The 25,534-nt window shown below is 48.4% G+C and overlaps 1 protein-coding gene across 1 annotated transcript in view; it reads left to right on the top strand.

The window, feature by feature from the left end:
* The window catches only part of FBXL3 (F-box and leucine rich repeat protein 3), a 159,162-nt gene that overhangs the window by 93,438 nt on the left and 40,190 nt on the right, over positions 1 to 25,534 (top strand). The window contains exon 4 of the mRNA XM_085622052.1: positions 13,638 to 13,809. Within this exon, the coding sequence (XP_085478178.1) occupies positions 13,638 to 13,809 (172 nt within the window). The remainder of the gene's footprint in view (positions 1 to 13,637; positions 13,810 to 25,534) is intronic.

The raw sequence follows: 25,534 nt of genomic DNA, 5'->3' as shown, positions 1-25,534 counted from the left end.
GGGGATCAAACAGTGAGCGTCGGATTCCAGCGTCAGTCGCCCTGGCCGCGGCGCCACACCTTTATCCTCTGGTATGCTGGCCCGGTGTTGTGGAGGGCTTTGTGTGCGTGGGTGAGAATCTTGAAGGTGATTCTAGCCTTGATAGGGAACCAGTGGAGTGTGCGCAGGTGCTGGGAGATTTGTCAGTGTCTTGGCAGGTCGAGGACCAGTCTTGCAGGGCGTTCTGGACGTTTTGTAGCTTGCGGGTGAGGTTTTTGTTTATTCTGGCGTAGAGTGCCTTGCCGTAGTAGGGTTTGCTGGTGACGAGGGCGTGAGTGCCGGTCTTTCTGTGCTCGAGGGGGATCCATTTGAAGGTCTTAAGTAGGAGCCGGGGGTGTGGAAGCAGGAGGATGCGATGGAGTTGATCTAGCGGTCCATGTTGAGCTCAGAGTCCAGGATGATTCCAAGGTTGCGTGCGTGGTCCGTGGGGGTATGTGACCTCATGCACATGCTTGGTTGGATTTCTAGATGAGTTAGAGGAGATTCGGTATTGATAGGTTGCATACGTTTGACTTTCAGAGGAAGTAGGAGAGATTGTGATCTTGTAAATGAGCTGTGGGCTATTTGCAGAAATACAATAATAGAGATGGTCTATTTTTGAATTTGCAGCAGATTCCGTCTTTCATGCTGCTGCTCTTTGACATGTTTTTGGCTCCCTCTGGCGTGCCTTCAGGCCCCATGGAACCAAGAGGGGCTTCAGTTGAACTTCTGCCCATAGGCCGTCTCTCTCTGTGTCAATTGACTTTGTGGAACTCATTCCCGGATCCTTTCCAATGTCATTTTATACTTCCACCCCAGCCCCAGAGCCCATGTGCTAACTCCAACTGTACCGGCTCAGGACCTTATTCTGACTTGAACTATTGTTGACTTGCTCAAAGCCTATGTCACATTATGAAAGTACAAAGCAGACCACAACAGCTATGGATTAAACATTTATGTAAACAGCTGGGTACATATAGTTAGCTGGTTGCGCTTGGAATCCTAAGAACTGATACTCGCCCCCTTTTTTGCATCTACATTTCGAGAGTGTATGTGGTCCATAAGGAGACTTGCGATTCTTCCAAAGCTACAGTAAGAGTGGTCCATTTCTTCCTCTAGGGGTAACGTTTTGTTATTTATCATTAATAGCCCTGTTGTCGTGTTGTTTCTAGATATGTTTGACTGCCATTTTTATTTTTTTAACTGTTCTTATCTGTCTAATTTTATCTAAATTGTGAAAGTTATAGTGGTTTTTATTCTAATTATTGTTTTATTTGTAATTTTATGGCATGATTGCCGAAATAAAGTATCTGAACTGAAATCACAAAGGCGCAACTAGACCCTAATTCTCAACCTATGCCTCAATGTATGTACTGTCAGAGTTTAGAATCCTTATTTAGCCCTGAATCTGATCGGACAACCTTCTCCCATTCAACAATATTGATGATGACTATACCTGGATTTACACAATGCCAGTGAGCTGGATGCGCACCCCTGTTGGCTGAGCTAGATTCTCCACCTGGGCCTCCAATAGAAGAAATTGGCTTTTTTGCTGAAGTTGTCCGAAGGACAGCAGAAGTACTTTATTTATAGCGATCTTTTGTTAAATGCTATCCTTCAATCAAGTCCAGCTTCTTCTGAGCTACCTTTGCCATTAACAAGGCTCTTGCAGACACCCTTGTAGTCACTTATCGTAAGATGTGTTGGGCCCTCTGGTGACATGGCCATTTGGCAGGAGATATAGGCTTGTCCTGGTGATCCCTTTTTTCTGACGAGGTATTGTACACCTGAAAGTCTGGTGATCCTGGTGTCGACAAGTAAAGTTACTGCCAGGTCCTTTCTGACCATCCCTTCGGATAGAGAGTTGCAACTTTTTGATGCCTTCAGAAAGACGCTGCCCTCTTTGGCTGGTTTAGACTTAAGATTCTTGAGTGCTTTGTGCGTTTTAAGTAGCTATAATGCTTTGTTAGAACATGGCCTGTAAGGTCTTGTCTGCTGTTCTAGAAGACCTCTGGGCCTCAAGTGATACATGAAGGCCAGAGTGCGCTGAAGTATGTCTTGGATACTGGTTTGGATACCATTGATTGTGTGGCCAGAGCTATTGTCACCAGAATAGCACTTAAAAGGCACATCAGGATGTGATCATTCAGGTTTTAGGAGGTGGACCTATGTCCTCACTTGACATGCCCTTTGATTGCTCCAGATCAGATGGGGCAAGAAGCTTATTCGTCTCTTGAGGGATTTAAGGACAGTCAAACCAGAGCACAATCCCTGTGACCCTTATCTCTCGCTAAGCGGTCGATCGACAGTACAGGAAGTTTAAGAGTTATACCAGGGAACTAGCATACAGATGTCATCAGTACCCCCCAACCTGTGCAGCAGTCACAGTCCTTTTGGGGCAAAGATTCCAGCAGGGGCAGAGCCCTTTCACACCAGCAGGTACAGGTTTGCTCTAAATCTTGGCCCCCTGCTGCAGGGACAAGCTGTGTTAACTTACCCTAACAGGGCTATACTCACCCGGTAAGGCAGGATATGAGATTCCTTTCCCTGAAAATTCATAACGTCCGACAGATTATTACTGCAAGTAATTCAAAGTGGCAATGCCCTGCTCTCCATTTACTACCTGCCCTGTTTTTACCCTGATCACAGTAACTGTCAACCGACCACTCCGCTACTTGCTGTAATAGGTCATCCTTCTGCTGGTCAAGGGGTCAAGGGTGCAATTAAGTGGGAGCCAGGAAGAGGAGAAGGGTGCTATTTGCTACTGCCTCATACCATAGAAGGACAGAGGTCTCTGGTCTTTCTTTGGCCTCTGCCCACTGCATGCCTATCTGCAGCAAGACAAACTCAAGATTCTCATCTTGTCTCGGATTCTTTCTCCTCCGAATCCAGGAGACTTGATGTCCTTGGAATTGTAGTATGCATATTTTCATATACCGTATCACAGTCACACAGGCGTTGTCTCCTGTTCATGGTGGGGTTGGAACACTTACAATTTGCCAAGCTGCCCTTCTGCTTTACCTTGGCACCTCTAATGTTCACCAAAGTGATGGTGGTGTTTGAGGCCCTCTTTCGCATGTTGGAAATTCATGTGTTCCTGTACCTCGACTACTGGATACTCACGGTGGGCTTGACACAGTCATTTGTGCAACACCTCCAGACAACGGACGACCTCCTGACATCTTTGGTGTACTCCATCAATGAGCCAAAGTCCCACTTGTAGCCCATGCAGAATATTTCCTTCATAGGTGCTGCCCTGGGTACAGTGGCGTTTAAGGTGTTTGCATCAAGTCTGGGACATGCAGGTTATGATTCCAATGCTTCAGGCTCAATCCTGACCTGCAGCTGGCACTCTCCCTTCCCCTTACCCATACTTCACAGTTTCTGCGAGTATTGCTGTGAGGATTATTGGACTCCTAGCCTTCTACATCCTCATTGAATACCAGCCATCATGTGCGGTCCCCACAGTGGAACCTCAGATTTCCATGGGCCCAGCATCTAGGTTGCCTCTCTGATTCCATCCAGATCTCATAGGAGACGGCGCAGGATCTGTTGTATTAACAGGCGAGCACCAACCTGACCTGCAGCTGGCACTCTCCCTTCCCCTTACCCATACTTCACAGTTGTGACAGATGTATCCCTCCTGGGGTTAGCAGTCTTCTAGGGGAGGTGGGGGTCAGAGGCTTGTAGTCTTCGCAAAGAGGCAGCTCCACATCAATCTATCTTTCTGACCCTGAACACCTTCCTGACATCCATCAAGAGGAGGCTTGTGCAGGTTCTCAAAGAAAACATGACCGCCTTGTGGTACTGCAATACAGTAGAATTGAGAGTGGGGTCCTGGGCTCTGTACCAGGAGGCTCTACGTTTCTGAAGGTGGCTGAGCCAGCAGAACATCTTTCCGAGAGTCAACCCTCTTACAGAGTATCTGAATGCCAGAGCAGACAAGGTGAGCAAAAGTCTAAAGGTGGATCACAAGTGGCTTCTCCATTCTGAGGTGTCAGGAGACAACTTTAATCAGATGTGCCTGTCCTGGTTAGATCTTTTAGCCACTGGTGACAACCGTGTCAAAACTACTGTCCACTGAAGTTTCTTTCTGGAAAGTCAGTGGAAGACTCATTCCGACATTGATGGGACACAGGTCTTTTGTACACGTCCCTGCCTCTCTCTCCTGCATCGAGGTCCGAGGAAAAGTCAAAACAAACTGGGCTCAATTCATTTTAATAGCCCTGGATTGGGCCCGACATCTGTGGTACCCAGAGCTTCTCAGCTTGAGCAATCCGGCTTCCTCTTCAGGAGTACCTCCTATCTCCGCCACAGGGGAGGGTCCTGGCCCGGAGTCTCTGCAACCTACACCTATATGAGTGGAGATTGAACAGCAGCAGTTGAATGCTTTTGATCTGCTGGCCGGAGTATTTCTGTTATCCTTGCAGCCCAACACACTTCGATGAAGTCAATCAATGTTGGTCACTGGGGGATATTCACCCTTAGAAGGAGGAGGAGAGAAATCATCAGCTCCACCCTAAACCGGCTTTGAGCTTGTACGCTAAATGCACACAAAAAATTGTGTTCATGGCCAACTCTCGATAGGATCCTCTTGAGCAAAGACAGGAAAGGCAGTGCATAAAAGACTATGTTAAGATGGACTGTCCTTTGCTTCAAGATATGCTACTCACTGGTCAAGAAGAAACCGCCTGATGACCTGTGGGTTCAATCCACCAGGGCTACAGCTACTATGACAGCATTGGCTTGGGAGGTGCTGGTTCTGGACATTTGCCAAGCTGCAATGTTGATGATGGTTCACGTGTTATCAAAACACTACTGTACAGGTTGGATAGGAGTGCCATTTTGCCTGCTCTGACCTGCACGAATTTCTGGTCTGAGTCTACTTTCAGGTCCTCTGACATTTGGAGGTTGGTATGGTATACATTCTTAAGGTGAGGATTCTGTAGTTAGAAGTATTCATCAGAAGAACATGTTGCTTACCTTCGGTAATGTTTTTTCTTGTGAATGCTCTAACTGCAGATTCCTCACTGCTCTTCCACTTGTGGAGGAGACTACTGAACATCATAATAAGCTTCCAAGTTAGTTTGCGTAGAAATTCCCCAGTACCATGGAATCAAGTTGAGGCTTCTTGTGCAACGGCTTCACCGTAGCATACTTCCACTCTTTGGACACTATGCCCACATTTAGGGATAGCGAGATGAGGTCAGCCATTTTGGAGAGAAAGGGATCCCCACCCTGAAGTAAAATGTTAGGGGGGGGGTGTGAAGGATCAAGTGAAGACCCAGATTTAATGTTACTTAGGCGGAGGCCCGTGCGTTCTTTGCTAATGACGGGGGTGATGGCGATCCAGGCTGTTCTCGGCTGGAGAAGAGGTCTGCATCCCCGTACTGTCCTGTCTCTCTTCGGAGTTATCCATATAAAACTTTTGGAATGAGTTATATATGTTTTCCACTTGCTTTTTAAAAAAGGTGGCTAGCTCGTTGCATCTCTTTTGAAGGGTGAAGCGTGTGAGATCTATGTACAATCATGGTGAGTGATTTCACAATTTTGAATATTTCTTTGGGGGAGTTGGAGGCCTTCTTAATCCTTTCCTCATAGAATTTTGCCTGTGCTAGCTTAATGTCATCATGATATTGCCTGATGGCTTTTTCATTTAGTAACTTAAGGCCTGGGTCATAGGTTTTCCTCCAGCTCCTTTCGAGTTTCTTGGAATTCTTTTTATGGGAAGATAGGTGGCTGTTGAACCATGCAGCTTTTTTGGGGTTGCATTGAACTGTCGTTCTGGGTTTGCGAAAATAATTGTCTACTGTTAATCCAATCTGACCACAGTTTGTGCCTCATCGAGGTCTTCTGATTGAGCGGGGGTGGTAGATTCTAAATGGTTTGTTCAACTTTCAGGTGCCACCCAGGGCTATTTCCGTCCTAGATTAATATTACCCCCTGTAAGGTTTTGTATGGTTGTTTAGTATACCGAAAAGAGATGGAAAAAAAAAAATGGTCCGACCTGGGGATTTGAATCCGAGTAAGCACCTGAAGTCTGGGGTCGTTCGAAAAGATAAAGTAGCGAATGTGCCCTTTTTCATGTGTGGCAGAGCCCACAAGCTGGGGAAGTTGCAGGGCCTCTAGGTCTGACAAAAGTCTGTTAGAGGACCTTTTTTTTTGTTTAAATCGTTTTTATTAACTTTTTCTTTTGTTTGTTTGTTTTTGCTCATTGGTCAATAAAACATACAGTCAGAATAGCACTCATGTAACAGATGAGAAAGGAACAGTGTACAGCTGAGTTGATAGCTACATGACAATGAAACATTCAGTGTGTGGCAATTACGTCAAAGCTTGCGGCAGTATCTCAGGAAAGGCAGAGTGGTGTTGACAAGTCGCTGCATCGAGTAATGTGCGAGTAATGTAGGAGCAGTGCAGTTCAAACGTAACCGGGGACATAGAGCACAACAAAATGAGGGCAACGAAAGTGAACGAAAGATAGGGTAGAGTCGCGCAAGACCTGCCGCCATTGTTAAATTTGCTGGAGGACCTCTAAACTCCCCTAAGGCTCAGCGGGGTGTCACAACAGAAGGGTAATGGCAGTCTGGATATTGGAGTTGCGTCGGTGGGGGGGGCACCCTGAGTGGTAGCCCTCTGTGATGCAGGCAGGGATCCCATGTCTGTGTCTGCCCCCGAAAGCTTGGAGACCATTGCATCCCACTGAGGTGCCAGGGGAAACATACGAATGCCAAGCAGATCTTCTCTGCGCAGCACCGCACCCTCCGCCCTCACCCAATTGGAGAAGGACCGGTGCCAAGCAAGAGGGTGAGGTGGTAGGGGGGATTTCCAGCACTTGGTGAGCAGGTGCTTGGCTGTTATTAGGCCTAGGTCAAGAAACCGTGTGGCAGCTCTATATTTCTTGTTCCTGATAAAGAGGTGCAGTATATGAGCTTCCCATGTCGAGGGAATGGTGCGGGCTGTGCAGCTTATGAGAGTGGTTGTCACGGTGCGCCAGTAGTCAGTCAGGACCGAGCATCCCCAAAGCATATGTATCAAGTCGGCATCCAATTGTCGGCAGTGGGGTAAGCCGCATCTATGCGGAGGAAGTACCTGTTTATTTGGGTTGGGGTAAGATAGGCTTGGTGCAATATGAAAAATGTTATCTGTCGTAACCGTTTATTCTGTGGGATGCGGGTCGGACCGCTACGGGCAGCTAGCCATTCCCTTTTAGTAAACGCTCTACCCAGGGCCCCCTCCCAGTGAAGCCGAAGACGAGTGAGATCTGCTTCCGTATGTTGTCGAATTGAGGATGCGAACCAGCGTGTAAGGTGTTCCCCCTCCCCATCACGTAAAGGTACTGCAAGGTATGATGTATGGGAGGCTCCTGGGCGAGCGCACCCCATTTGGACGCTAATGAGGCTATGAGTGCTCTGCGTAATAAGAACTGCCCTGGAGGTATATTTTCTCCTGCTATGAGGTCCTGGAATGGAATAAGAGCGCCTTCTTGAGAGGTCCCCCGCGTCCTGTACCCCCTCTGAGGTCCAGTAATGTAACTCCGCAGCCGTCGTGTAGGTGTCCCCCCGTGGAGTTCCCAAAAGAGGGATGGCAGGTGCGTATGGAATGGTGGCTCTAGTGAGGAAAAGGCACCTGCGAAAGCATTTGTGTGCTACAGTGAGGAGGAAAATATCCGGAGGCCTAAATGAGGAGCAGGGGTGGAAAATCTCAAGTAAGGTTTTTAGTAGTAGCGGGGGTCGCAGAGAGGCCGTGTCTGGTAAATAACGGGAGGACATAGACCTGGCGACCCACAGCAGCTGGGAGGCCAGGTAGTAATGCTCAAAATTGGGCACCGTGAGTCCGCCCAGCTCGGCAGGTAGATAAAGCTTTCCCATGGACACTCTGTGGCGTGAAGTCCCCCATATGAAATCTCGTACTACCCTTTCCCACTGCTTAAAGAAGGGGGGGGGAGAGATAATGAGGGGTAGGGTGGCAAAATAATAAAGGAGGCCGGGGAGGACCACCATTTTAACCAGCGCGACTCTACCAGAGATTGCCAATGGGAGATTCTTCCAGAAGCTCATCTGAGATCGGATCGCCGTGGTAGCTCGGACCACATTCTTGTCAAAGAGGTCGGCTTTGGTGCAATAAACCTGAACACCCAAGTAACGAAAAGGGTCGGTGCACCAGGCGACCGGTGTTCCCCCCGAGTGTGAAGCCTGGATCCGTTGTATCCCCCAGGAACGGGGAGAGTATGGACTTTGTCGGGTTGACTCTCAACCCGGAGGCTCGTGCAAAGTGGCCAAGGGCTCGATCAAGGGAGGGGGGAATATCATGAAGATCCCTGGCGTATATTAACAAGTCATCAGCGTAGAGCGAAATGGTGTGAATGCCATCGCCTAGTTCTATTCCCATATCAACGTGTGTGCGGATATGAGCCGCCAGCGGCTCCACCGCTAATGCAAACAGTAGCGGGGATAGCGGGCATCCCTGCCGGGTCCCACGCCGCACTCGGATCAGATCGGAAATATATGAGCCCGTCCGAACCCGAACCGACGGTTCACAGTATAGCAATCGGACCAAGCTGAGGAAATAGGGGCCGACTCCAAAACGCACCAAGGCAGCAAACAGAAAGTTCCAGGCCAGCGGGTCGAAAGCCTTCTCGAGATCTAATACCATACAACCGGAACGCAGCCAGGTGGTTGGGGCATATTCCGCCACTCGAAGTAGCGGCGTAGGTTCAGGACCGTGCTACGCTGTGGAACAAAGCCATTCTGATCGGAGTGTACCAGATCAGGGACTAACGGAGCCAGTCTATGGGCGAGGATCTTTGCCAGGATCTTATAATCTGAATTTAATATGGCAATTGGTCGGTATGAACCAGGTGATGTGGGGTCCTTACCAGGTTTCAATAAAGACACCACATTAGCGGTACGCATGGTGGGAGGCAAGGTCCCTTCCGAGATTGCCTCCAGAAACATTGAGTGTAGCTGTGGTACCAGATGTTCCGCGTAGGCCTTAAAGAATTCCGTCGGAAGACCGTCCGGCCCTGGAGTTTTACCTGAGGACAAGGCCCGTAGTGCATCCCTCACTTCGTCTTCCACTATAGGGGAGTCCAGCTCCAGGGACTGATCCCCCATCAGAGTGGGTAACTCCACTGTGTCCAAGAAGGATCCCACGTCTTGGGCTTTACCTGTTAGTAGAGTGTCATACAGACGGGTGTAGTGCTCGGTCATCAGTGCGTGAATGCCGACCTGGGTACTGCGCTCCCGACCAAGGTCGTCTAGTAAGAAATGTATGGGGCGCTGGAGGTGTTCCTGCCTAATCAAATAGGACAGTAGTCTCCCGGCTTTGTCCGCGGTCGAGAGCGGAGCGGATCGAGTGTGCTAAATAGTTATGGCAGCGCAGGCGGTTTAGAAGTACTGCACGCTCGGCGTGGGCAGCATCAAGATGCCGCTACCTTGTAGGGACGGTGACAACTTGTGACTCGAGTAGGAGTAATCGTTCTTCAATGCAGGGCAACGAGGTGTCTAGTTGTCTGCGAATACTCCAAGTCCGCCCCAGACCATGGCCCCTAACCACCACCTTAAGGCCTCCCATTCAGTGAGAACCGAGCCTGCGGAGCCGGTATTAACCGAGAAATAGCTAGCTATTTCTGCCTACAGTGAGCCTCGGAAGAGGGAGTCCTCCAGGGCTGCAGTCTGCAGGCGCCAGGTCGGGACCGGCCGGGGTGGCGCCCCCAGGCCAGGTGCAACAACAAGGGGTTATGATTGGAGTGCGTCCGACCAAGATAATCCGTCGCTTGTATCAAGGGGAGGAGGGCTGCGGATACGAGTATTCGATCTAGGCGTACGTATAGCTTATGGACTGGGGAATAGAAAGAGTATACCCTGGAACGAGGATGACGTTCCCACCAAACATCTGAAAGGGCCCAGTGTCCTAGCCATGTGTTTAAAAGGTGAGCGTTGGAGGAAGCTGTGGTACTAGTGAGGGGGGAAAAGGAACGGTCAAGGGAAACATCAAGCACTGCATTAAAATCCCCACCCAGGAGCCACGGGACGTCCATCCATCGAACCAATATCTCTGAGAGATCACTCAGAAAGGGGCCCTGAGCAACGTTGGGGGCGTATAAGGAGCCCAGCAGCATCGGTTGACCGTTCAGACTGCCGCTGATCAGGACGTACCGCCCCATTTGGTCTGTCAGAACTTCCATTTCTTCCCACGGGACCCCTCTAGCCATGGACGAGTAATTGGTGCTGTATACCTGACCATGCCAATGCCAGCGCAAGAGTGCGGCTTCAGCGACTACTAGGTGTGTTTCCTGCAAAAGTGCTATACTTGTCTTGTGACGCTGCAAATAGGCATAGATGGCGTAGTGCTTAGGTGTCTGGATGCCCTTAACATTCCAAGTCAGGACGCTAAAGTCAGCCATTGGGGCTATTAAGGTCAGTGTGTCCAACCTGGGCAATGCGGGGCTTCCTGTGTGAAGGACTCCCTTGGACGGGAAGGCGGCAGGTCTGCAAGGGTGGCGACTCGTACAGGGGAAGAAAAATAAGAAGGTGGGGTAACATGACAGTTTGCAACAGGAAGAGAGCGGAACCCCAACATGAGGAACTGCCCAAACTATCATTCCAAGACATGGCTACGGAACTATTGTCGTCGTACGACTATGGGGGGATGGTAGACCAGCGAGTAAGAGGAGGCAACGTATAGACCTTCCCCTTCAGTTATCGCCAATAAACAGGAGGTAGAGCATCTCAAACAAAAGTACAAGAAGAAACATGGCCTGAGCCACTATGGTGTCCTAGCATGCATATAAGGCCCAAGGTAACTGAGCCGGGGCATCGGGGGGGGGGCGGGGTTTGGGGAGATGGCCTGAAAGAAGAGGTAACAAATGTAAGACCCGCCCCTGTCAAATGCGGGGGGGGGGGGGGTGAAGGGAGGGCCATCACGCAGCCGCTAGAATGAAACAAACAAGTCCTGAAGTAGCGCAATAGTCTAACATGTACGTAAAGTTAACATCTGCAGTTTGTGGGGTGACACCCCGGAGCAGGGGGAAATCTGCGTCCAATGACCATTCCGGCGTGGTTTCAGGGGCTCCGGACCCAGGCGGAGAGACAACAGAGTTGGGTGGGGACTGAGATCTGCAGGGCTGCAGTCACTCGCAAGGCCCCCTGACGTTCCAATCTGATTTGGTCAGGACTGGGGATGGTCACAGCATGTATCGCACTCCTGGCCTTTCCCCCTCTGCGCCTGCCCCCACGGGGACGCTCACGAGGTCGGGACTCATCAGACGATTTGGGCGCCGTCGCCAGCCCCTGCTCCTAGGGCCATTCCCATGCCTCAGCGGGGGAATCAAAGTATTTTGTAGCACCCTCTCTGATGACTTGCAGGCGGGCCGGGAAGAGCAAGGAATAGCGGCGGTCCAGATCCCGGAGCTGTTGTTTTACTGCCATAAAGGTGGCTCGCCTCCTCTGCACCTGAGCCGTGTAATCAGGAAAGACAGAAATCTCTGTCTCTGAAGTTCATGACCCTGAACATGAAGGGGTGAGGGCACGCCCCAGGAGGGGGCCTGCGGGCAGGTAGTCGGTGGGCTCGCTCCAGTACAAACTGCGGGGAGAGCGATCCGGGGGGCATGAGCTCCTTCATCCAGGTCTCCGTGAAGGTCTCCGGGTCCCGCCCCTCCGCTCCTTCAGGAAGATTGACTACGCGCACATTATTTCGGCGTGATCGACCCTCCGCGTCGTCTACTGTCCTCCAGGGTGCAAACCTGATCCAACAGATCTTGAAGTGTGGAGGAGCAATTCTGGGCCGAAGGTCTGCCAGTTTGTGTTGTTCGGCCCGAAGAAGTGTAAAGTCTGAGGTAATAGTGTCCATACGGCTCTCCAAGGATGTGTGGGTCAGGTCCAGGGCGCTGCCGATGCGCTCCACCGCCGCCAGCACAGAATCTAGTTTGGTGGCAATGACAGACGGGCTCATCTCTGCCGTTGCCCCGGAGTTCGTGAGCGATGCTCCAGTCTGCTCCCCAGGGGGTGCATCGCGAGAGGGGTTGTTGCGCAAGCGGCCCATGGCGATCTGCTGAGCGCTCCTCATAGGAAGCAAGGTTGGGTTGGCAAGTGTCCGTGATTGCTCCCACACAGAGGCCTCGTCCGCGACAAGTAGCTGACCCTCCATAGTGCAGCTGCACCTTAAAAAACAATGCACAACCTCGTGTGATCAGTGGGCCCAGGCCTCCTCCAGACGATTAGGCCCCCTTCACAGCGTTCTCAGCCGAGGAGCCCGCAAGTCAGTCCCAGGAAGTCCACCGGGTGATGTCCCGGTCAATAGTCAGGAAAGCGTGATAAGCGTGATGGCCCCCAGCCCGCTCCCCACCCGCGAGATGGGGTCCCACCTCCCGGCGTCACACCGCTAGTTGCCGCTACCAGCACTCCGTCAGCTGTCGCGCCAGAAGGCTAGGCTCCGAAAAAAAGGTCACCGCTGGTATAGTAGACAATGATCACAGCCATCTTCGGCGCCTGGCCACGCCCCCTCCATCTGTTAGAGGACCTTTTATTGGTATCGTCCAAGTGGAAGTTAAAATCCCTATGATAAAGCTGGCAAGGAGATCTGGAAGGGACTCTAGGAACGCTGTGCATGGCCCTGGGGGTCTGTAAACAAGGGCGCCGGCGAAGGAGGATGTGGGGGCGAGCGTTATTCTGAATTGCATGGCATCACAGTTGGTTAGCCTCAAGGCAGTGATGGAGCAGTTAAGCTGTTCTTTATGAATGAAGGCCACCCAGCCTCCTATTATTCCCACCCTGTCCTGTCAGCAAATACCTAAACCAGGAGGGAGGGTCATGATAATTTCTGGTGTCGAGCTTTCTTTGAGCCAAGTTTCTGTGATAAACAGAACATCAAGAGTTTCATCCTCTAGGAGCAACCGATTATGGTTTTGTGCTCTGGGAGGGATCTGCAGTTTGAGGCCCATTTTCCAGAGAGCCTTATTACCATGTATGCCTTGTTTGCTTCCGGGGTTATGCAGACTCGTTTTTTAGAGTGTAGTTACAATTTTGACAGAGTGCTCTGCTTCCCGGCGGTATGTTTACATCCAGGTAGGGCAACTGGAGACAGGGCAGGTCTGAGCTGCTCTAGTACGCCGGCAGTATACTTTATTTGGCCCAATGGGTCTGAGTGGAGTCGTGCAGGGTTCCTGGCCCCTGTTCCCGGTTAGGTGAAGACGGGCTTGCCTTTGGCGCGCCCCCTGTGTGCGTCCGTGCAGCTGCCGTCTTAAGTAGGCTAGCCCTCGCAGCTAGAACGCTAACCCAGCCACTCCTTGACCGTGAGGAGGAGCGATCCTCTCTGTGGTCAGGTACAGTGGAGCGACCATCTCTAAAAATAAAAAATAAAAAGATGAGAGTCCCCGCAGAGAATCAGATGAAACAACTATTATGTTAAAATCTAAGCTCGAATTAAAACAGTTTTAAAAAGTAAGAGCTGGTTGGAACGACAAACTGTTAAGTTCTATTATATTTAAAGTGTACTTAAATGTTATTAGTTTAGGGCGTCATTTTATTATTAAGGTATTAAACACTTGAATATCAAATTAAAATACAGTTTGAGTTTTGATTGCTAAACTTTACAATGGATTTTTCTTAATTTTTCAGTCACACTTTATCTCTGCACTGACTGTGGTGTTCGTAAACTCAAAATCCCTCTCCTCCTTGAAGATAGATGACACACCTGTAGATGATCCGTCCCTCAAGGTTTTGGTGGCAAACAACAGTGATACACTCAGGCTGTTAAAAATGAGCAGTTGTCCTCATGTTTCTCCAGCTGGTGAGAATATTTAATAAATGCAATATTGTATACAAATGCTTACCTTTGGAAATATGTTATCATTTTGGTTTTGCAGGCTTGTTTAAAATAATTGACCCTCAGTGCAACTAGAAGCATGTTTGCAATCAAGGCTTAAATAATGCTGATAAATTTAGTACATTTTTAAAGGCTCATGGAAGTTGGCTACGGAGTGATGTCCCCGTTCACCACATACTTGGACTACCTTGGTTCTTTGTCAGTGGTCAAGGTTAGACTGTCTGGAAAGGGGAATTAAAACATGTGCAATATTCTCCCATACTGAATTAAGGAGAGCTAATGAAAAGTAGGCAGTTCTTTTTATAGCGTTCGCTAGCTACAACCTCTCATCACATTATGCCTTTCCATCATCATTTCCCTCAGTTCATTATCATCTCCTGACAATGACTACTCTCTGACAATTAGTACATCTGTCTTGCTGAAAACAATTTGACACAGTGGCATTATTACAAACTTGACAAAAGCATCTTATGGTTTGGCAATGTTGGATTCTCATTCAGAGTTTTAAAAATTAAAATTATTCCACAATCCCTGCAAGGGACCAAGAGCACCTTTTGCACAAATATTTTGAAAGGGTGTGTTAATTTAACAAGTCCAATGTAAAAAAACACCCTTTAACTAACCAGTGACACAATTTTTACACTTGTATTATTAGAAAATAGTGACAAGCCACATTGCAGCACCTTGATCCTTGGCTACTGCTAAAGGTGTTTAGAATTAGGATGAAAGGAGGACAGATAGGCTTTATCGTAACACAGGACAAATACATTTTGCCTGTGTCTTTAAGAAGCTGTGATGTCTCCCGTCCCAGAGCCAGTTCTTTTTGACTGCTATTAAGAGCTAAGCTCAGAAACCCAATGTTCGAAGTATTCATCCATGTGACCAAGAAAAAGCTGGGCAGGTGGGAGGGTGATTTATGACATTAATGAAGGTCACTGTGATGCAGAATCAAGACCTCAAGTGAAAACCATTTCTTCTTTATCTTAGGAGCTTTTTTATAGTCATAAACGTTCCAATAGAGTAGCAAGCATATCTTGTTAACATCAGCAGATTGGCACTAAAGGATTTGTATCAGTCCCCCTGAAGCAGATTCATACCACGCTCAAGTATATACATTTTTGAATAGCTTAACCTACTATAGACTCGGCCCTCATGTTGGAATTGAGGGACTAGTGTTTTGTAAACGAGTGGACTGATTTCCAGATAAACACCTTACAAATTTCAGCCTGTTAGATTGTATTTTAAACATGATTTAATGGTTGATTGTGCTTTTGGTGTCCTGATCAGTGTTAAGAGTTTGCCAGTGTCCTCTTCGATATTGCAACGGCATTTAACATTAAGGTAGATTTTACCTTTGAGGAACCATTCCGAATGGTCGAGAGACACTGGAGGAATATCTGTAGTAGAAGAAAAGTATCTTGATCCTACCCAGGAACCCAATGAAGACATTTGGGCTGTACCTTTTGATCACTCTAGAGTCAAAAGACTGTCATTCAGAATTCAGGTCAAACACCACTACCATTAATTTTCAACTTTGAAGGCAATAGATCACATGGCAAATCACGCTCACTGTCTAGGAGAAGTTCTCCCGAAAGGATTTACAGACACTTGTATTTAAAACTCTCCACAACCTCTGTTTCTTCTTATATGCGTTTATTCCTAGTAAAACAGCCTCACCCAGTCCTGCCACACCAACTGACTTTATGTGGAATTTCTGCATAGAACCATCAATAACATTTCTACAGTTGCATACATAACATTCGTGAACTGGAAGCTACCCCTGTTCATGATATAACAACTCCACCATGGCTGACATAAGAACACCGCCCTGTAGGGGCAGAAGCACAAGTCCTCCATCCAGCTGTGGTTAGATATACATCCAAACTATAATTCATCCCACTTAGAATGTTGCTGGTAGATGCTAATACCATGTGTTGCTAAGAAATTGAACACCTATGTTATGCATATCCATATGTCATCATTTTGCGACACAACCAACAGGGCCTGCAAGATCTCTATATCCTTTGGTTTCCGGAATCCCGGATCCGCAATGGAGTATCCACCCTAAAAAAATAAGTTTATAAATGTATACAATAGATGTTTTTAAATAGTTTGGTAAAGAAAGCATGCTTTGAAGGAGGCAGCTTTTTATTTGTCTCATTAATTTTTTAAGGGTCAGCAACAAATATTCAAAAGTTATCCAGGATTTGGGGCACATAGGCACAGTAAGAGTACTTCCTGTTAAGAAAATGGACCCATTTACTCTCCCTGTCTCACCCCCTCAATTTCCCCAGCTCCACAGTGAATGCATGGCACATGCAACAGTGTTTTAGTCCATCTTATTTCATGGGTTTCAGAATTCTATTCAACATGGCCAAGTTCGAGAGGAGGAGCCTAGCGCGCAACCAAGATGGCCGCGTAGGTGCGAAGCTCCCGAGGACCTCCGCGACCTCCTGAATTAATCCTGATTATATCCTGTCTTTGACGAGGGGACTGTGTCTGTGTACCCGAGCTGAGGCGGCACCCGTTTTCCGTTTTCGAATCGGACCCCGGACACCGGTGGGAGCACCGATCGAAGATTGCGGCCTTCTCCGCGCCGGCCCCCCGGATTGGAGTTGTGGGGCGATCCGGGGACAAAGCGAACAACAGCGGCGGGCAGGGCTGGGCGACTCGCGTACCCCGCGCTTTCACTTTCGCTTTTGCGCCCTCCTCGCCCTCAAGCGAGGTAGGGTTGCGGAGCGGGGTGCGGTGGTGTGGCCTTGTCCCGGTGCCCGGCTGACCCGCCGGCTGTGAGTTGTCCTGCGATCCAGTGGTCACCCCCCCCCCGGAACCCGTGAACTGGTTTATCGGCCCTTTCGAGGAGATTGGCACGACTTTGGGAGTGCGACATGTCCACAAAGCAAGATGGCGACCGGGCAAAGGTGAAATCGACCCGCCGTGGCCCGGCACATCAGTCTAACAGCATGGACCGCTACACCCTCCAGAAGGGATCTCCAGAGGCACCGCGTACATCCCCCGCGGGCCCGACTGAGGCGTCTGCTCAGCCCGCGGATCTGACCCTCTGGGACGTCATGGGCGCCATTGCCGAGATGAAGGCCTCGGTGGACCAGCGCTTTGATACTCTGGCGCAGAAGATAGACTCGGCCCTGGTGGATGTGGGCCTGGTGAGAGCCGACTTGTCTAAAACAAATGACCGGGTCGATTCCCTGGCCCACACTACCTCGAGTCTCACTACAGACGTGGCGGCCCTTCAAAAGGAGGTGCACCGGCTTGGCCAGGCGAGCGCCCTGATGGACCGTCGATTGGAGGACTCCGAGGGTCGGGCCCGGAGGAACAACGTTCGCATTGTCGGGGTGCCGGAGGGACGGGAGGAGGAGGCGGCAGATTTGTTTGTGGAAGACCTGATCCTCACCCGTCTCCAGCCCCGGGGGCTGAGTAAACTTTTTGCGGTGGAACGTGCTCACAGGGTCCCCGGCGGAAGACCTAAGGCCGGAGCCCCGCCGCGGCCTCTCATTGCCCGGATTTTTAACTTTCGGGACAGAGACGCTATCCTGCAGACTTCCAGGCTACAGGGACCGGTCAAGCTCGATAATATGGATGTGAATTTCTACCCTGACTTTACTCCGACGGTCCAAAAGCAGAGACTGAGTTTTCTCGGAGTTGAACGTCGCCTACGGGACCTGAACCTTAAGTACTCAATGCTTTTTCCAGCTAAGCTGAGGGTGGAGGTGGATGGTCGCACGCACTTTTTTGACCGTCCCGAGGCGGCTGGGGACTGGTTGGATACTCTGCCTGGGGATCGGGGCCGGGGGGGTGGGGGGGGTGCGGTTGGCGGGGAGGGCTCGCCGGATCAGAACTGAGGGGTGAATAGTAGGCCTTGCTCTGGACAACATTCCGGTTACCATTCACTGATCGTGTATGTTCCCCTCCTATGGAGGTCGTACGGGGTCCATTGGGGGCTTTCCCTCCTCCTCTGGTGGACTAGTTAGTTTTTCGTCTATGGGGCGACAGGCACACTGCACTTTGGGGGGGCTGTCTGGGCTCATGCAGGGGTGCAGGGAGGGGGGAGTTCTGTTGGGATGGGTGGGCGGGGGTGGAGTGTTGTTTGTTTGCACCGCAAGGCGAACCCTTTACTGTATTGTTGTTTTCGAGATGCTCTTTGGGGGACGACTGATGGCTTCCATGTATGATGGGGGGTAGGGATTTGACTGTGTTATCATGGAACGTTAACGGACTGGGGGATAGGATTAAGCGTGGTGTGGTCCTGCAGTATCTGAAACGAATTTCACCAGATGTGGTCTTCCTGCAGGAGACACACCTTATAGGCAATTCCTTTCATGCCATGAATCGGCGAGGCTATCGCTTGGTGGCCCATTCGGGCTTCACTTCGGGCTCGCGGGGGGTGGGCATCATGATTAAGAACTCGCTCCCATTGGAGATTGATGAGGTGCGCCATGATGAGAGGGGACGTTACACTGTCTTGGTGGGTAGAATGGAGGGCAGAGTGGTCGTTTTTGTATCAGTGTACGTTCCGCCGGGGTTGCAATCTACCACGTTTGCGGACCTGGGGCGCCTCCTCCTTGACCTCCCGGGTGGGCTTCTGGTAGTTGGGGGGGACTTCAATGCGGTGGCTTCTGGGTCTATGGATCGTCATCCCCCCAAGGACCTCCCCCGGGCACAGGCGTGGCTGTCCGGCCTTTTAGATACACTAGGATTGGTGGATTGCTGGCGACTAAAGCATCCCGCGCAGCTGCAATACACCTTCCACTCGGGTGCCCATGGTAGCCTCTCGCGGCTTGATTATGTCCTTGTCCCTGCGGCCTATGCTGGTGTCAGGAGCCCTTTTTTCTTGCGCAGGAACAGAGATGCCTTTTCCCAACACCACCTCCAAGAACCACCAACGCAGCACTATGAAAAGATGCGTTAATGCCTTCTCCGGAGGGGGTAGGGGGATTGGATAAAATAACAAAAGAGAAGAGAAGAGACTGCCACTGGTTGACTGCTTCCTGTTGGGTCTTCTTTCTGTTTAACTGGCTTCTGGTTGGATCATTCAGGAGGCTGAATAAACATTAGACTATTAGTTTTATTTAATCTCCTTCCTCTAAATAACCTAGTCTTATATTATTAGCCCATTCTACATACCAGCTTGTAAACCCAGTGTTGCTTCTCTTCTATTGGACAGCTATCTTTTCTGCTCCGTATCTCTCTTCTAATTGTTCCTAATGTTAACACAAAAAATTAGTGGTCTTTTCTTATACCTCACAACAATCTATTAGATTCCCTGAAACTAAGTCATACCTATCTTCTACACAGGAAAATATCATTTATAATATTCTTTTTCTTTTTTCACAGGAACTGCTCGTAGAAAGATGAACTTGGGTTGTACCACAACACTATTCCTTATTTACATCATAAAATTTACACGGTGTGACTTTAGACTCAAAACTTAGCTCTGGTTCTTCTCATGGAACTTCGAACTCTTCACTGACTCTTCAGTCAAATGTCTCTCAGGAATTGGAACAGGCGCGCCACACCGACGCGTGACTCTCTGACGAAGGTTCTCCTCCTTAAACAGCTGACGGGTCTACTGTTGCGAAACTCCAAACTCTTTTGAACTGCGCATGAGCTCCAGCTGAACACTACCTCAGGAGCGGAAGGCTTGCGGTGGAACTACACACGCAGACACGAAATCCAAAACTGCCACGGTTCAAGACAAGGGTATTTAGGAATCTCTTCCTGTCAGGAAACTACGGGAAATGCCCTCACTAAAACTAACTCGGACTCAAGGATGCTACTAGGGTGACGGGTTCAGATGAAGTGCGCCAACGTTCTAAGTTGCGCGCTTCTCATAGAGTTCTGGAGCAACGAGAAAGACTAGAACGCTAACTCCTCCGGAGCGTCGGCCATCTTAAGATTCCATACTTCCCAGGCCTTACTCCACGTCAGAGTTCTTAGGGTCTTTGTGTTTCTCATTGGTTGATGGGCACTGATAGTGCAGATCGAAGGCTTCTTGTCGGTAATGGTTCTGACAGTACCCCCTCTCAAAGGAGGTCCCTCCAATCTAGGCTTCCGAGGAAATTTTAGATGAAAGGATCGTATCAAACGGGGGGCATGGACATCAGAGCATTTCTCCCAAGATCGTTCCTCTGGACCATAGCCTTTCCAGTCCACTAAATAGTAAACTGTTCCTTTAGATCTCTTAGAGTCTAGAATTCTTTTAATCTCAAACTCAACTCCTGATTCTAAATGCACAGGTTTAGGAGGAAGGTCCATTCTCACATCTGAGGATATTTCTTTTAGTAAGGAAACATGAAACACAGGATGAATCCTCATTTCAGGTGGTAAGGTCAAACGGTAAGTCACTGGATTGATTACTTTCTCTATGGGGTAAGGACCTACAAATTTTGGTTGGAATTTTCTATCTCCTTTGAGTCTAAGATTTTTAGCGTTTAACCAAACCTTGTCTCCTACTTGCAGTTTAGGACCTTCCCTTCTTTTCCTGTCAGCATATTTCTTGTATGTCTGCTTGGCTTGTATTAAATTATTAGTGGCAGTGTGATGGACTTGGGCTAAATTTTGTACTATTTCCTGCACGGCTGGGACTGAGATTTCTTTACCAATTACAGAAGCATTCGGATGCCTACCATAATTTAGATAGAAAGGGGAAAAACCCGTAGAAACATTTTTAGCATTATTGTGTGCGAACTCTGCAGCCCACAAATACTCTGGCCAATCCCCTTCTTGATCTAACAAAAACATCCTTAAATACTGTTCTAGTTCCTGGTTGACTCTCTCAGTTTGCCCATCTGTCTCCGGGTGATAGCTAGTGGAATATTTGGTTTCTACTCCCAAGCTGTCCATGAAGGCCTTCCAGAAGCGAGATAGGAACTGTGAACCCCGATCTGAGATAATCGCTCGGGGAACACCATGGGCTCGCACTATGTGTATGCCAAATTGGTAAGCCAGTTCTCTAGCCGTTGGAAGCCCCTTTAGTGCAACAAAATGCGCCATCTTGGTGAATGCATCTACAAATACTAATATGGTGTTAAAACCCTGACTGGAAGGCAAGTCCACTATCAAATCTACAGTAACCGTGTGCCAGGGATGTGGGGGTGTGGGCATAGGTTGGAGATACCCCCTAGGTGACTGTCTCTCCGATTTTCCTCGCGCACAGATCCCGCAGGCCTTCACATGAGAGTGAATGTCCTTAGTCATTTGTGGCCACCAATAGTTTCTTTTAATCAGGTCTTCAGTCTTTTGAATGCCCTTATGCCCGGCTAATTTGCTCTCATGATTGTTCTTCAAAACTAATTGTTGAAGCTCTAGAGTAGGCAGATACAGTTTTTCTTCATGCCAAGGTAGTCCATGTTGAATCTTTCGGAAAGGTTCTTGCTCTGCCCAATCATGCATTTCTTTCTGTGACATTGCTCCAGCTACCCTTTCCTCGAAGGTTCCTTGACTCACTGCCCCAAGTATTTGGTGCTCTGGAATGATTGTCTTTGATTCTTGGTCGCCTTCAGGCTTTTCCATTGTTAATCTTGACAGGGCATCAGCCTTCCCATTCTTAGTTCCTGGTCGGAAAGTGATCACGAAATCAAAATCCGCGAAATACAACGACCATCTCAGCTGTCTCGGGGTAAGGGTTTTTGCAGATTTCAGGAATTTTAGGTTCCTATGGTCAGTGAACACGGTTACAGTATGTCTCGCTCCCAACAGATAGTGTCTCCACTCCTGGAAAGCGTCCTTGATCGCCAGTAGCTCCTTTTCTGTGATGGTGTAGTTAACTTCAGCTGGTGTTAATTTCCTCGATCTGTAAGCCACTGGGTGGAGTTGTCCAGTTTTCTTGTGTCGTTGAGAGAGGACTCCTCCAATTGCTAGATCCGAAGCATCCGTCTCCAAATAGAAAGGTTCGGTAGGGTCTGGATGTAATAGAATTGGTGCGGAGGTAAACTCTTTTTTAAGTGACCTAAAGGCTTCTTCTGCCTCCTCAGACCACTCAAAAGGAACCCCCTTTTTGAGCAATCGAGTAAGAGGAACTAGCTTGTGTGAAAATTCGTTCACAAACCTCCGGTAAAAATTGGCAAAACCAATGAAGCCTTGCAATTCTTTCACACAGCTTGGAGATTTCCATTCTAGAACTGCCTTAACCTTCTTAATGTCCATCGTGATTCCAGCCGGCGTGAGCACGAATCCAAGAAATTCCACCTCTTTTACACTAAATGCACACTTTTCCAGTTTAACATACAAGTGGTTCTCCTTCAATTTTTGTAGAATTTTCTTCACCTGGCCTGGATGTTCTTGTTCTGTTCTGGAGTAAATCAATATATCGTCGATATATACTATGACGCATTGATCGATGTACTCACTCAAGACACTATTTATAAAATGTTGGAAGGCTGCTGGTGCGTTGCATAAGCCGTAAGGCATGACCTGGTACTCGTACAAGCCTAGCTTTGTTCGGAACGCCGTTTTCCACTCGTCCCCTTCTCGAACCCGGATCAGGTGATATGCCCCTCGCAGGTCTAGCTTCGTGTAAATCTGTGCCTCCTTTACCTGGTCTAACAGCACAGAGATGAGAGGAAGAGGGTACCGATTCTTGATGGTAACTTTGTTAATGGCTCGATAGTCTATACAAGTTCTTAACTCGCCTTCTTTTTTGGGCACAAAGAATAAAGGGGAGGAGACCGGAGACTGGGATGGACGGATAAATCCGTTGGCCAAGTATTTCCCAATGTATTCCTTCAAGTGTTCATTCTCTTTCTCTGTCAAGGCATACACTCGGCTACATGGTAATTGAGCGCCTGGCTCCAGATCTATCCTGCAGTCAAATGGCCGATGTGGCGGTAACTTCTCTGCCTCTATCTCGTTGAACACTTCCTCGAATTCCTTATATTCAGATGGAACTTCACCAGTGTGGATCACACACACTGAAACTTCTTGTTCACTCAAGGAGGTTGCTGGTCCTGATTCCTTAGTTTCCACGAGATGGTCAAAACAGTTGCCCTTACAGAATTCTGAATTCATGCTCACTGTTCTCGCTCCCCAATCGATGCTTGGATTGTGTTCCGTTAACCACGGCAGGCCCAATATAATCTGGAACTGAGGAGCATCGATTAAATTGAACTGGATAAGTTCGCGATGTTCCTCTTGAAAGGTCAACTCTACTTGTTCCGTGTGACTAGTGATCGGTCCGGAGGAAAGATTAGTTCCATCTACGGCTCTTACTGGTTCACTTCTTGACTTCAAGATGGGTCTTAGTCCGACGCTGGCTGCATATTTGATATCGCAGAAGTTTCCTGTTGCCCCTGAATCAATCATAACTGACACCTCAGTTAAAATGACATTCCTGAACTTCATTTTCATTGAAATTACAAGGTGGGGAGATGAAGACTGTAAAGTGTTCGCGATATGATGTTCTTCTGGAGTTGCCTTATCCTCAGCACCTACCAACCCAACTCCTCCTATTGGTGGTGCGTGGAGTTTTCCTTCTCCTTTGAGAACATTTTTGGCTTTTTTGGACAAATTCTGACGAAGTGTCCACTTCCTCCACAATACAGGCACAAATTATTCTGCCGTCTTCTCTCCTTCTCCTCCTTGGTCAGAGGACCCCTAACCACTCCAATCTGCATAGGCTCGGTTCCAGATTGACTGTCTGGTACTTTCGTTGAGTCATTCTTAGTTCTGTCGAATCTCGGTATGCTAAATTTGAAATCCTTTCGCTTTTCACCCCTCCTCTCACTTTGACGAAAATCGATTTCCAAAACCAAATCGATTAAGGCTGAAACGTCGGTAGGTCGATTTGGAATTTGGGCCAAAACATCCTTCAATTCGTCTTTTAATCCACGATAGAAGACTGCTGCTCTTTTACATTCCGGCCAGTCCGTTTCCACCACCAACTTATTGTATTGAGCTAGATATGCTACAAGATCCTTGTTCCCCTGCTTTAATTCTAAAAGTTCATTGTCTGTGGCTTGAGAAATCTTTCGGCGATCAAATATCCTCAAAAATTCTTTTTTGAAATCTTCGAAGTGATAAAGAAGAGCATCGTCTCTGGTGACTAAGGGCATGGACCAACTAGCGGCATCTCCGCTAAGGTATGACAAAATAAAGGCCACACGGGACTGTGCGTCTGGAAAAATCGAAGGACGACACATGAAGTGCAGGGAGCATTGCGTCAAAAAGATTTGAGCCTTCTGAGGATCACCACTGAATCTTTCTGGAGGGGCTAGAGGAATAACAGGAGAAAGTGAATGGACTACATGTGTGGCTACACTAGAAGTGGAGTGCTCACCTTCTGTGTCTGGGAATTTCAAACTGGATGTCGGATTAAAACTGGAAATTTTTGCTGCCAGCTCGACTGTTTCCCTCCTTGTGTCCATTACCTCCTGTCTCAAACCCCTGTTTTCCTCCCTAACTGCGGCTAATTCTTTTTGTATTATGTGTAAGACCTCTCCTAATTTTTGCAACTCCAAACCTTCAGCCATTCTGTTCGGGCGCAATCAATACGTGGGCACTTCACTCTGTCAGGAGCCCTTTTTTCTTGCGCAGGAACAGAGATGCCTTTTCCCAACACCACCTCCAAGAACCACCAACGCAGCACTATGAAAAGATGCGTTAATGCCTTCTCCGGAGGGGGTAGGGGGATTGGATAAAATAACAAAAGAGAAGAGAAGAGACTGCCACTGGTTGACTGCTTCCTGTTGGGTCTTCTTTCTGTTTAACTGGCTTCTGGTTGGATCATTCAGGAGGCTGAATAAACATTAGACTATTAGTTTTATTTAATCTCCTTCCTCTAAATAACCTAGTCTTATATTATTAGCCCCTTCTACATACCAGCTTGTAAACCCAGTGTTGCTTCTCTTCTATTGGACAGCTATCTTTTCTGCTCCGTATCTCTCTTCTAATTGTTCCTAATGTTAACACAAAAAATTAGTGGTCTTTTCTTATACCTCACAACAATCTATTAGATTCCCTGAAACTAAGTCATACCTATCTTCTACACAGGAAAATATCATTTATAATATTCTTTTTCTTTTTTCACAGGAACTGCTCGTAGAAAGATGAACTTGGGTTGTACCACAACACTATTCCTTATTTACATCATAAAATTTACACGGTGTGACTTTAGACTCAAAACTTAGCTCTGGTTCTTCTCATGGAACTTCGAACTCTTCACTGACTCTTCAGTCAAATGTCTCTCAGGAATTGGAACAGGCGCGCCACACCGACGCGTGACTCTCTGACGAAGGTTCTCCTCCTTAAACAGCTGACGGGTCTACTGTTGCGAAACTCCAAACTCTTTTGAACTGCGCATGAGCTCCAGCTGAACACTACCTCAGGAGCGGAAGGCTTGAGGTGGAACTACACACGCAGACACGAAATCCAAAACTGCCACGGTTCAAGACAAGGGTATTTAGGAATCTCTTCCTGTCAGGAAACTACGGGAAATGCCCTCACTAAAACTAACTCGGACTCAAGGATGCTACTAGGGTGACGGGTTCAGATGAAGTGCGCCAACGTTCGAAGTTGCGCGCTTCTCATAGAGTTCTGGAGCAACGAGAAAGACTAGAACGCTAACTCCTCCGGAGCGTCGGCCATCTTAAGATTCCATACTTCCCAGGCCTTACTCCACGTCAGAGTTCTTAGGGTCTTTGTGTTTCTCATTGGTTGATGGGCACTGATAGTGCAG

Source organism: Triturus cristatus, chromosome 8 (genome assembly GCF_964204655.1).
Source record: "Triturus cristatus chromosome 8, aTriCri1.1, whole genome shotgun sequence".
Lineage (NCBI taxonomy): Eukaryota > Metazoa > Chordata > Amphibia > Caudata > Salamandridae > Triturus > Triturus cristatus.
Note: the sequence above shows the minus strand (reverse complement) of the source record. Positions and strands in the feature narration are given on the sequence as shown.